Source organism: Nannospalax galili, unplaced genomic scaffold, assembly GCF_000622305.1.
Source record: "Nannospalax galili isolate Female #2095 unplaced genomic scaffold, S.galili_v1.0 scaffold23, whole genome shotgun sequence".
Taxonomy (NCBI): domain Eukaryota; kingdom Metazoa; phylum Chordata; class Mammalia; order Rodentia; family Spalacidae; genus Nannospalax; species Nannospalax galili.
Genome location: NW_008350771.1, coordinates 1,248,536 through 1,261,943, shown reverse-complemented (window position 1 = coordinate 1,261,943; position 13,408 = coordinate 1,248,536). Strand labels below are relative to the sequence as shown.

The 13,408-nt window shown below is 42.0% G+C and overlaps 1 protein-coding gene across 3 annotated transcripts in view; it reads left to right on the top strand.

Moving 5' to 3' along the window:
- Gmeb1 (glucocorticoid modulatory element binding protein 1) overlaps positions 1–13,058 on the top strand; it is a 38,093-nt gene extending 25,035 nt beyond the window's left edge. For all 3 annotated transcript variants that reach the window (XM_008847941.2, XM_008847942.2, XM_017801909.2), the window contains 4 exons: positions 2,612–2,743; positions 3,936–4,073; positions 8,629–8,751; positions 12,163–13,058. In XM_008847941.2, coding sequence (XP_008846163.1) covers positions 2,612–2,743; positions 3,936–4,073; positions 8,629–8,751; positions 12,163–12,863 — 1,094 coding nt within the window. In that variant the 3' untranslated portion in view covers positions 12,864–13,058. The remainder of the gene's footprint in view (positions 1–2,611; positions 2,744–3,935; positions 4,074–8,628; positions 8,752–12,162) is intronic.
- The last annotated feature ends 350 nt before the right edge of the window (positions 13,059–13,408 follow it).

Sequence of the window (13,408 nt, the reverse complement as noted above, 5' to 3'; positions counted from 1 at the left end):
ATCATAAAACTAACATAAACATGCCCCATAGAGTCAGAAGAATGCTCAGGGATCTAAAGGGTTAGGAACTTAGTATGTTTGAAGATGACCTTTTAGCCGGGTCTTGTGGTGCAGGCCTATAATCCCAGCTACTCAAAAGGCTGAGGCAAGGAGGATCATAAGTTCAAGGTCCTGGATAACTCAGTTTCAAAATAAAGGGGTTGGGCATACAGCTTGGTTAATGGTAGAGTGCTTGTCTAGCATATGTCGGGCCCTGTGTTTGATTCCTAACCCTGAAAAAGAAAAGACTTTTTAAGGTTTTCTTGTTTTGTTTTAGTTCTTATTTTTTATTTTTGGACACATGATCTCCCTCCTATCCCAAACCTAGGAACTCACTAGCCCAGGCTGACCTCAAATTCTTGGCAGCTCTCCTATTTTAGCCTCCCAAATGCTGAAATTATAGTCCTGACCCACCACACCTAGTTTTGTGGGGTTTGTTTTAGTTTGGTTTGGGATTGGCCTTCATACTCTGTGAGTAGCACTGGGTGAGTAAAAGCCACATCACTTCGAGCCTGAATACCCTTTTAAGAAAGTACAGCAGAATTTTTAAAAAATTTTATGTGTATGAGTGTAGTGCCTGCATGTGTATAAGTGCACCCGTGTTGTGCAGCGCCCATGGAAGTCAGAAGACAGTGTTGGATCCCCTGGAACTGGAGTTTCAAGACAATTGCCAGCAGCCATGTGAGTGCTGGGAATTGAACCCAGGTCCTCTGCAAGAGCATCAGTGCTCCTAACCACTGAGCCATTTCTCCAGCCCTAGATGAATTTTTGTATATTTGACCCTTTTCTTGAAAAGTGAAATTTACTCCAAAATGATTTATTTCCTTTTTGTTAACCCAAGCTCCTTTACTTGATTACCTGTATTCCTGTTATTCCTCTGATATTGATAGCCTCCAGTGTGTGAGTCCATGCTTGTCTATGTTGCTATCTGAGACACTGTGATTTTTCTTAGTTTTCTTTATTTTAGATCTTCATATACTATTGATAGGTTTTTGTTTTGTTTTGGGGGTATGTGTGTATGAAACTTGTTCATGGCTCTCTTACCTTTTGGTCTTCATTTTTCTTGCGTTCTCTTCACAGGCTGATTCTTTAGCTATGACAACTTTAGATATTCTAGATGCTTAGTATAAAACATATTTGGGGCCTGGAGAGATGGCTCAGCAGTTAAGAACAGTGGCTGTTCTTCCAGGAGACCCAGGTTTGATTCCCCGCTCCCACATGGTGGTTAACAACCATCCATAACTCCAGTTCCAGGGGAATCCAAAGTTCTCTTCTGACCTTTGCAGGCATTGCATGCGTAACACGGGTGCACTTACATACATGCAGACAATACACTCATACACACGAAATGAAAAATAAATAAGATAAAAAACAAAAAACCACATTTGTAGTAGGTAGGTCTTATGAAAAGCAGCCTGGAAATCCTGCCTACCTTCAGTCCCTTTCAAAAATATCTGCTTAGGAAGCAGATTGCCCTTCTGTGGTTTTCTTTTCTTTTAAAAGGCGGTTAAGTGGGGTTGGGGATTTAGCTCAGTGGTAGAGTGCTTGCCTAGCAAGCACAAGGCCCTGGGTTTGGTCCTCAGCTCTGGAGGGGGCGGGGGGGGGGATGCAGTTAAGAGCACTAACTGCTCTTTCAGAGGACTCAACATAGCGAGTTCCAGGACAGCTGGGGCTACAGGGAGACCCTGTCTTCAAAAAGACAAAAAAATAATAATAATAATAATAATAATAATAATAATAATAATAATGATAATAAATAAAACACTAAAAAATATATTTTATTTATTTATATTTTTTGTTTTTTTGAGACACTGTCTTCCTGTAGCCCCAACTGGCCTGGAACTCATTATGGAGACCAGGCTGGCTTTGAACTCACAGAGATCCACCTGCCTCCCAGGCACTGAGAAATAATAATAATAATAATAATAATAATAATAATAATAATAATGATAATAAATAAAACACTAAAAAATATATTTTATTTATTTATATTTTTTGTTTTTTTGAGACACTGTCTTCCTGTAGCCCCAACTGGCCTGGAACTCATTATGGAGACCAGGCTGGCTTTGAACTCACAGAGATCCACCTGCCTCCCAGGCACTGAGATTACAGGCGTGCACCACCATGCCCAAGTTATTTATTATTTTTATTTTATGTGTATGAGTGTATTGTCTGCATGTATGTAAGTGCACCCACGTCATGCAGTGCCCATGGAGCTCAGAAGACCTGGAGTTACAGACAGTTGTTAGCCACCATATGGCTGCTGGGAACTGAACCCAGGTCCTCTGCAAGAGCAGCCGGTGTTCTTAACCACAGAGCCATCTCTCCAGCCCCCTTTTTGTGCTTTTCTGTTATCTTTCTTTTTCTATTTAGAGTAAAAAGGAACAAGGCAGGTTTTCTGTAGAAAATTCAGTATTCCTCCTGGTTTCTGGTTTTTAAAGTATGGACCTGTAGGCAAGAGGCCCCGCATGTTAAAATTACAAGATCTCTGTGACTCTGATTATGAAACAGAGGATAGCAATGTCTTCTGCATGAAATTTACTGGCTCTATATCTTGATGGATTCTGTTTAGGCAGCATCACACAGATTGCCATCTCAGAGGAGAGCATGGAAGAGGCAGGGCTGGAATGGAACTCCGCTCTCACGGCTGCTGTCACAATGGCCACAGAGGAGGGCGGGAAGAAGGACTCAGAGGAGATCTCAGGTACTTTTCCATGCTCTTGTAGGGTTTTATGGCCTTTTCATCATTGTGTTTATAGACAGCAGACCTCTTAATCACTTATGATGTTTTTTTTCTCATAAACATATACTAATGATAGCTAGGATCATCTTGTTTTAATCCATGCAACTACTCTGCAGAATCCCATTTTACACATGAAGGAGTTGGGATTCAGAAAGGGTGTCCTGGACCAGTCATACAGTAAGTGTCAGAGCTGAGTTCAGCTGCTTGACTCCATTGACCATGCTTTTCTTTTGCCTAACTGCCCCCATCTCTGGCACATTTCTTAGATAAATCAAGCTTTGAGATATTAGAAGGAAAAGTTGGGTATCAGGTGATGTAGAGACTGGTTGTTGATTAATGATTTCCTTAGTGGGGCCAGGAGAAGCTTCATTGCATTCTCCATTTATTGATTTTTTAAATAAATATTTGTTATTGCCTATTTTTAGATACTACTATTGCTAGATGCTGGGTACATAAATAAGAAGACTTAGCCACTACCCTTGGGAAACTTAGAGTTCCTCTTACCCAGTTGTTTTATTTTCTCAAGTACAGGACTAGGGGGAATATATCTTTTTTTTTTTTTTTTTTTTTTTTGTGGTCTTTTTTTGAATCAGTGTCTCCCTGTAGCCCCAGCTGGCCTGAAACTCACTATGTAGACCAGGCTGGCCTTGAACTCACAGAGATCTGCCTGCCTCTGCCTCCCAAGGGCTGGGACTACAGGCATGTGCCACCATGCCCAGCTTGGGAATATATCTTTTAATTAATATTTAGTTTAATATCTTTATTATCTTTTATAATATACAGGTAATCTAATTTAAAGCAAAATGAAAATTGAATCTAATAAAATAATATTTAGTATTAAATATTTACTGTTTTTAAATATTTAACTGAATATCTTTATTGGAGCAGGATGTAATTTTGTAGCCAGAGTAATAACAACTCAAGCATGACAAATTAAGTTAATTATCCCAAGCCCCTAAGTGGCTAAAAGAGCTAAATAATTAGGTACCAACTTAAGGAGGCAGGTAGTCTTCCAGAAATCCTTGTTCTTTTCCCAGAAATGTCTTAAGACAGTCTTTTGAATTGTAATAATTTTGAATTTAGCATTGTAGAAATGTGCTTATATATCCGAGTAGCATCTTTATTACCCTTTGTCTTATCCCTCCTGTGCCAGAGGACACGTTGATGTTCTGGAAGGGGATAGCTGATGTTGGGTTGATGGAAGAGGTTGTCTGCAATATACAGAAGGAGATAGAAGAGCTTCTCAGGGGAGTTCAGCAGCGGCTCATCCAGGCCCCGTTCCAGGTCACAGGTAGGTCACTGATCTGGCGCTAGCCATCCTTGACTGAATATACACAACTGCAGCAAGGTGTCTGTTGGCCTCACAACTCGGAGATATAGGTATTATCTACATTTTACAGATAAGAAAAGTAAGGCTCAAGCCAAGCGTGGTGGGGCCTGTCTTTAATCCCAGCACCAGGTGGCCGAGGCAGGTGGATCTCTTCATAGCTAGTTCCAAGCCAGCTGGTGCTACAGGGAGAACCTGTCTCAAAAAGACAAATAAAAAGAAAAGTAAGGCTCATAAAGAATAATTTTTTTCATGGTTCGTAACTGGGTTTTATTTATTTATGTATGTAACCTTCTACCCTAGGACCTGGCATGCTCTGGGAGACAGAGGTTAAAATTTGGGGTTGCATTATAGCTAGGCAATTTTAGGAACCTAGAAGTTGTCTCCATGGTCAAACTAGATAGTTTTCCTTCCTTCCTTCCTTCCCTCCTTCCCTCCTTCCCTCCCTCCCTTCCTTCTTTCCTTAATTTTTCATTAATTGGGTTTTAAACTTATGTCTGACCATTCCTTTTATTACTATTGTTTTGAAACAGGATCTCATGTTTGGACTTGAACTCCATCTGTAGCACAGGCAGGCAGCAGGCCACCTTGGTCTCCCAGGTGCTGAGATTACACCACACCCAACTCTCCAAGTTTTTTTCATAGGTGGTTTTGTTCTTTTAAATTGTGTCAGAAGCTGGGCATGGTGACACATGCCTGTAGTCCTAGTACTTGGGAGGCAGAGGGAGGTGGATCTCTGTGAATTCAAGTCCAATCTGTCTACATAGTAAGCTCCAGGATAGCTGGGGCTACAAGGAGACCCTGTCTCAAAAAGACCAAAAAATAAGTGCCAGAAAGCACTCTGCCCCATCTCCTCTTTTTTTCTTTTTCTGTTGATATATCTATAATCTATGTACATATATACATGTATGCATATATACACATATAACACGCACATATATGTATAGTCTGAAAATAGGTACAATCTATCTGGGTTTTGGTTATTCTCACATTCTATTAATTTAAGGCTTTGTGAACTATTGTGTTCACTTATAGCTATTTAAAAATATTCTCAGAGCCGGGTGTGGTGGCCACGCCTGTAGTCCCAGCACTTGAGAGGCAGAGGCAGGCGGATCTCTGTGAGCTCAAGGCCAGCCTGGTCTACATAGTGAGTTCCAGGCCAGCTGGGGCTTACAGGGAGAGGCTGCTTCAAAAAGAAAAAAAAATTCTCAGGATGCTTACTGTTGTACAGAGTATAAAGGATATTTTATTCATCTGCTATAATTAGGGTTATGATGAGGCCTCATATGCTTGATGTTTACTGAATTCTTTTTTCTAATTTTAATTTTTTATTGAAATTTTGTGTATTTCATACAGAAAATCAGCTTTATACCCCCTTCCCCTTTGGCACCCTCACATAGCCGCCCCAATGGAGTTCATACATTCTGTCATTTGTGTTAAGGCCTATTATATAAAGTTGATGTCCCCAGATGTCCTCAGTGCAAGTTCATCCACTGGGGTCTAGTCAGTGTATTTAGAGTCCCTCCCTTTAAGTAGATCAGCTCTTCCTCGCCCAGCAGTAATAAGCTACCAATAGTTCTTCGACTAAGATTGGGGCCTGCTGCTCATTTCCACAGTTCTGTGCTAGGTTTTTGTCTGCCTAAGTTTGCATGGGTCTTGTGCATGCTGACACCATTGCTGTAGGTTTGTATGAGAAAGGTCCCAGGCACCTGTAGGACCATTTCCATATGGTCATGCACCTCCTCCCTGGCTCTTAAAATCTTTCTGCTCCATCTTCCACAATGGTCCCTGAGCCCTGGGTGGGTGGACCTCAATATAGGAGATGTTCACTGAGTTCATACTTAGACTTGTTAGTTATTACTTATTAACTCTTTATAACCTACACATTTTATACCAAATAGCCAAACAAAATCCACAGTCCTAGTGCTGGGACTAAAGGTGTACACCACCACGCCAGGCTTTATTTTTTTCCCTGTGTGGTGCTGAGTATTGAACCCATAGCCTCACATATGTTAGGCAAATGTTCTACCACTGAGCTGTGCCTTTAGTCCTAGGTTTTGTTGTAGTTTTAATTTCCTAAGAAAGGGTCACCGTGTAGCCCAGGCTGTCCTTAAACTGTCTTCCTGCTTTTACCTTCTAAAACCTGGGACTTACAAGCCTGTGTCACCGTGCCAGTCCTCAAAATTAGTGTTTTATTTTATTATTATTTATTTTATGGTGTTGAGGTTGGAACTTGGGGCTTTGGGTACACTAGGTACATGCCAAACCATTCAGCTACTAAATTGAGATGACCATAAGGCTTCCAAATAGAGGCATCACCTAATAGATGGCAGTGTGAATATATAGCACAGGAAAGAAGCCAGAGCTAGAGAACTGCATGTGGGAGTTTTAGCCTTTACATGTTTAAAACCATCACATTAGGCACAGTGGCACCAGTCTGTAGTCTCAGCTACATTATGGTACATGCCTGTAATCCCAGCACTCAGGAGGTAGAGGTCAGACTGGGCTACATGTCTCAAAACAACAAAACCAAAAAATAGAACTGAGTGAGGTGACTATGGAAGAGAAGGTAGGTGAAGTGGTATGAGTTAGGGAAGTGAGGAATGACAACAGATGCAACGATTTCAAGTTTGTGTGGTGGCTAAGCAGATATGTACTGATAATAGTGCATGCCAGCTCTTGAGTTAGACATGTAAAGTATGGTGTCTCTACTCTTCATCTCTATTTACAGTCAGTATTAGTCCCATTTGTCTTGGCTGAAGAGACTAAGGAGTGAAGGGACTATTTCACTGGGTTATCTAAGCAAAACTAGATAGCATAAGGCCCTCATTCAGTCCCTCAAACAACAGAAAGTACCAAGATTGGCATAGGAGAGATGGTTCAGAAGTTACGAGAACGAACTCATAAGACCTGAGTTTGGTTCCCAACACCCACATTGGGCAGCTCACAACTTCCAGTAACTCCAGCTCCAGGAAGACCCAACACCTCAGACCTCTGTGGGCACCTGCATTCATGTGCACATACCCACATAAAGACATAGACACATACACATAAAGTAAAAAAATAGTAGCAAGATTGAGATCAAACCATTCGCTCTATCTAGTACAGTCATCCAAATGTATTTTATAACATTTTAAAAATTTGTGTGTGGGCAGATATGTGCCGTAAGTGCACATATGGAGATCAGAGGACAACTTGTTAGAGTCAGTTCTCTCCTTGCACTGTATGGGTCCTGGGGATTGAACTCAAATCATCAGGCTTGGCCACAAGTGCCTTTACCCACAGAGCCATCTTGATGGCCCTACTATTTGGATTTTTGAGACAAGGTCTCATTCTATATCCCAGGCTGGAATTCACTGTGTAGCCCAGGCTGACCTCAAGCTCAAGGCAGTCATCTAACCTCAGCCTCCCAAATGCTATGCTTATGGGTATAAACCACCATACCTGGCCTACTTGTGTATTTGGAGGTAAAGTCTCACTATGTTGCCCAGGCTGATCTTGAACTCCTAGGCTCAAGTAGTCTTCCTGCCTCAGCTTCCAGAATAGGTGGGGCTACAGTTGTATACCATCACACCTAGCTTTCACCACATTTTCTAAACCAAAAGCTACAATTTGGTTTTTTTAATTTTTTAAATTTTTTTCTCTATTTTATTTTTTATGTGTATGAGTGTATTGCCTACATGTGTATAAGTGTACTTATTTTGTACAATGTTCGAGGATGTCAGAAGGTGTTGGAGCTCCTGGAACTGGAGTTATGGATAGTTGTTAGCCACCATGTGGGTGCTGGGAATCAAACCTGGGTCCTTAAGGACAGTCATTGCTCTTAACCTGCTGAGCCATCTCTCCAATCCAAAAGTTGCAATTTATAACCAGGTACAAGACTGATTATTTGCTTTTTAAGTTTACTTATTTAGTTGTGTTTGTTTGGTTTTTCTTTTTTTAGTTATTTTTGCTTTTTGTTTTTGCAGTGCTGGGGGTTGAACCTAGGACCTCTGGCATGCTAAACAAGCACTCTACCACTGTGTTATATGGAAAGGTTTTCAAAAACATTAAAAAATCAAAATTAGATATGTGTGTGATAAATCTTGGTAAAAGTATTTCCAGGTACCTTGGTGTAATCTCAGCACCTGAGAGGTAGAAGCAGGAGGTCAAAGTCATCCTTATCAAGTTTGACATCCATAGCAAGGCTATATGCGACCCTGCCTCAAAAACAACAATGACAAAAAATTATTAAAATGTATTTAGGCAAATCCCGTAATTTCTTGGTTCTTTCTTTTTTGGAGATGAGGTATATGTGATTGAGAGTCTCATATAGCTCAGGATAGCCTAGAACTCACTATGTAGCCTAGGTTAACCTTGAACTCCTGAACCTTCTTCCTCCATTTCATAAGGGCTGGGATTATGGGTATTTGCCACCATACCATGCTTCTGGGTTCTTTCAGACCCATGAACAGCACAATAAGGAGCTGGTAGCACATGTCTGCTTTAACTCTACAGGCATGTATTCTGTTTCAAATAGATGCTGCTGTTCTCAACAATGTGGCACATACCTTTGGTCTAATGGACACAGTCAAGAGAGTTTTGGACAACAGAAAGAACCAAATAGAACAGGGAGAAGAGCAGTTTTTCTATACTCTGACAGGTACGTATAACTTACTTCTCTTCTTAGGTGGTGTTTTGCTTAGTTAGTTGTTTTGTTTTCTTGAGACAGGGTCTACCTGTAGTCCCAGCTGACCTGGAACTCTATATATAGACCAGGCTGGCCTTGATCGCATAGAAATCCAATCCGCCTCTGCCTCCCAAGTTCTGGGACTAAAGGGATGTGCCACCACCACATTACTGACTATTTTTTGAAGGAATATGTCTACTAGATTATTCTATTAATCCAGCAATGTTGTTGGTAGAAGACACAATTTAGACTTTGCCTTTTTTATATTATTGATACGTCTGCTTTTGCTAAATACGGATTTTGTACATTCTCCATTATTTGTGATAATCATAAATTATGACTAAGGAGGTGGCTCAGTCAATAAAGTGTTTGCCTTACAAGCATGAAGACCTCAGTTCGGATCCCTAACACCCACACAAAAAAAGCTGGGCTCAGTGACATGCATCTGTAATCTCAGTACTGGAGAATTGGAAACAAGCATGTCCTGGAGTCCATTGGCCAGCCTGGCCAAATTGATGAGCTCCAGGTTCAGTGAGAGACCCTGTTTCCTGTGCCTCCACCTCCACACTGCTGGAATTAGAAGTGTGGGTCATATTGAGACAGGCTCTTACACAATAACCCAGGCTATTCTGGCACTCACTGTGTAACCAAGGTTGACTTCAAACCCACAGCAATCCATCTGCCTCAGCCTCCTGAGTTTGGACTACAGGTATAAGTTATCATATTCAAGTAGTCACTTTTTTCTTTTTTCTGGTCCTAGGGATTGAACCCAGGGCCACATAAATGTTAGGCGAGTGTTTGCCACTGAGCTAATTGCAGCTTTTTTTTTTTTATCTTTTATGAGACAGGGTCTCCCTGTAGCTCCAGTGGCCTGGAACTCACTATGTAGACCAGTCTGGCCTTGAACTCACAGAGATGTGCCTGCCTCTGCCTCCCAAGTGCTGGGACTAAAGGGGTGCGCCCCCCCCCCTGGCTTTTTTTTTTTTTTTTTAATTAAAAAAAATTTTTTTTTATTATTTTTATTTTATGTGTATGTGTGTATTGCTTGCATGTAGGTAAGTGCACCCGTGTCATGCAGTGCCCGCAGAGGTCAGAAGCTTTGGATCCCCTGAGACTGGAATTATGGGCAGTTGTTAGCTGCCATGTGGGTGCTAGGATTCGAACCTGGATCTTATGCAAGAACAACCAGTGTTTTTAACTGCTGAGCCATCTCTCCAGCCCCTGCAGCTTATTCTTTAAATCATTGTCTTTGTTTGTTTTCTTACTCTGGCCTTAAAGCTGCAGTCCTCCTACCACAGCCTGCCAAGTGCTGGGATTACATGTGTGAGCCACCAAGCCAGGCTTTTCTGTTGTTATTTTATGTTTTGGAACAAGGTCTATCTATATAGCCCTAGCTGGTTTGGAACTCACTATATCATCTAGGCTGGCTTCGTTCTCATGGGAAATTTTCCTATCTGCTCCCCAAGTGCTAGAATAACAGGTGGCATCACCACACCTCATGATTTTGTTTTTAAGTCTCCTCATGTAGCTCAGGTTAACTTTAAACTTACTGTGTAGGGACTGAAGAGATGGCTCAGCACTTAAGAGCACTGGCTGCTCTTGCAGAAGACCTGGGTTCGGTTGCCAGCATTCACATGATAGCTAGCAACTGTCCTTAACTCCAGTTCCAGGGAAATCCTACCTCCTTTTCTGACCTCTACAAGCATTACATGACATGAGTACACTTATACACATGTAGGCAATACACTCTTACACATACAATAAAAATTAAAAAAAATTAAATCAAGGAAGATGGGAAATAACAATATCCAATACTGATGTACTTAAACTGATGAAATAAGTTGGCATAATCTTCTTGGGTTAATTGACAATAGGTAGCAAAAATTCATTTAAAAAATTTTTACCAGCACCCATATGGTGACACAATTGCCTGTAAATCCAGTTCTAGGAAATCCACTGCCCTCTTGTGGCCCCTGAGGGCTCCTGCAAGCATATGGTGCACATAAACTCCTTCAGGAATACACTCAATACACATACATTTAAAAAATAAATAATTTTTAAAAATTATCAAAGCTGGGCATGGTGGTTCACACCTGAAGGAAGATAGTGAGTTTGAGACCAACAGCAGCCTCCTTAGTGCTGGGATTGCAGCATGTGCCACCACACCCAGGCCTATCTATTTCTTGCTGAATTACAAAATCCCATCACAGTGTAACTGATTCCAGGTCAGTGTCAGGTCCTAGAGCAATGAAGAAGTTACAGTGTATTCTCTAACTCACCAGTGGACATCAATTTTAGTTTGGACACTTGGGAGAAAGATATAATTGTCTTATTGTAATGAAAAAAATCACCAAGTTCACCATCAGAAGACTTTTGCTATGGCCCAAGTTCTGTAACCTTAAGTCAGTTTTTCTCTCTGTAGCCCTATTAAGATGAATCCCTGTATCCTTGTTAAGACCTCTTTCAGTTCATATTTCTTAGGGTTAATAGTAGAGTATAGCACAGGAGTTTTCCTGCCAATGAAGTAAGGTAATGTTGCCTTGAAAGACATTCTGAGTACCATGTGTTATTTCAGAATGTTCACGTCTGTGATGATTCCAAAGGTCTTATGCATGCTTCTCGGTAGCTACACTCAGACTGGGTTTGTTCAAACTACAAGACTAACTGATAACAGCAGAGGAAAACAGAACGGAATAGTAGTTACCAGAGTCTGGCAATGGCACAAGGGAAAGAGGGGGAAAGGATGGCTAAATGTTATAGGGATGTACCTGTAACTTCTGAGCTGGGCTTGGTGGCGCACACCTTTAGTCCTATAACTTGGGAGGCAGAGGCAGGTGGATCTCTATGAGTTCAAGGTCAGCCTGGTCTGTGTAGTGAGTTCCAGGCCAGCTGGAGCTACAGGGAGACCCTGTCTCAAAAAAAAAAAAAAAAAAAAGACATAAATAAATAAATAAATAAATAGGAAATAACTTCTGCACTCTGGAGGCAGAGGCAGAGGCAGGCAGCGCTCTGTGAGATCCAGGTCAGCCTGGTCTACATGGGAGTCTGGGGCCAGCGGGGGCTGCTGGGAGATCCCTTGTCTCAACAGACAGACAAAGAACACTCTGAGATAAACAAAGAGCTGTCTGAGATGTTGCTCTGTCCATAATCACACAATTAAATGTAATTACTGGAGGGTTTAAAAAAAATCACTTGCACTAGTTACTTTGGAAACAATAGAATGACTTGCCTGAGGCTGCATAGTGGCAAACCAGGCCCCTGTCTCCTGATTCCTGACTTAATGTTTCTAAGATTACACTTCTCCCCCTACAGAGTCTGGGGTTTTTTTTTATTTGTTTAGTTTTTGTTTTTGTTTTTGTGTGTGTGTTGTTTTCTTTCCCACAGACTTGGAACGCCAGTTAGAAGAGCAAAAGAAGCAAGCCCAGGATCCCAGGCTGAAATCGCAGACAGTTCAGAATGTGGTATTGATGCCTGTGAGCACTCCTAAGCCTCCCAAAAGACCCCGGCTCCAGCGGCCAGCCTCCACCACTGTCCTGAGCCCTTCTCCTCCTGTCCAACAGCCTCAGTTCACCGTCATCTCACCTATCACCATCACCCCAGTGGGTCAGTCGTTTTCTATGGGCAATATTCCAGTGGCCACCCTCAGCCAGGGCTCCAGTCCTGTGACTGTCCACACCCTGCCTTCTGGCCCCCAGCTCTTCCGCTATGCCACAGTGGTCTCCTCTGCCAAGAGCAGCTCACCAGAGACAGTGACCATCCACCCTTCATCTAGCTTGGCGCTGCTAAGCTCTACCACCATGCAGGATGGGAGTACCCTGGGCAATATGGCCACCATGGTGAGCCCTGTGGAGCTGGTGGCCATGGAGTCTGGCCTGACCTCAGCAATCCAAGCTGTTGAGAGCACCTCGGAGGATGGGCAGACCATCATTGAAATTGACCCTGCCCCAGACCCTGAGGCTGAAGACACTGAGGGCAAAGCAGTCATCTTGGAGACGGAGCTGAGGACTGAGGAGAAGGTGGTAGCTGAGATGGAGGAACACCAGCATCAAGTCCACAATGTGGAGATTGTGGTCTTAGAGGATTAACTGGGGGTCTTGGGGCCAGAAGATATGTTTTGGTTTGAAATTTTAATTGTTTATTTTTATCATTGTCCCACTCATTTCCACATAGAACCTTTTTTAAAAAAACAAAAAAACAACAAAATCTCGTTGTAACTGAAAATGTTGGGTTCCTCCTATCCCCTCATTGACAAATGGACAAAACAAGCTACCTTTCCAGAAGTTAAGAGTAGGTCACTCAATGTCCTCATCTTCTTACCCCCAAGGAAGTTATTTTTTTTAGGGGAAGTATGAAAATAACCAGGAACTCTTTCCAGGATAGTCTGTCTGTGTACGCATGTGTGGTTTCTCTTTTGTAAAAATACATTGAGCAAACTCTGGAGCACAGATCTGACACTGGAAGATGACCTGCTCGCATGTGGATGCAGAAGTGTACTTTCTTTTGTATCCTGGAGATGGCCTCAGAGGTCCGTGCAAAACTCTGAAACAAAAAGGAAGCTGAACTCTGCTTAGAGCAGAAGGTAGCATGCCATCAGCAGCTTAAAAAGGGAAGCCCTTTGACAAGGACGGGG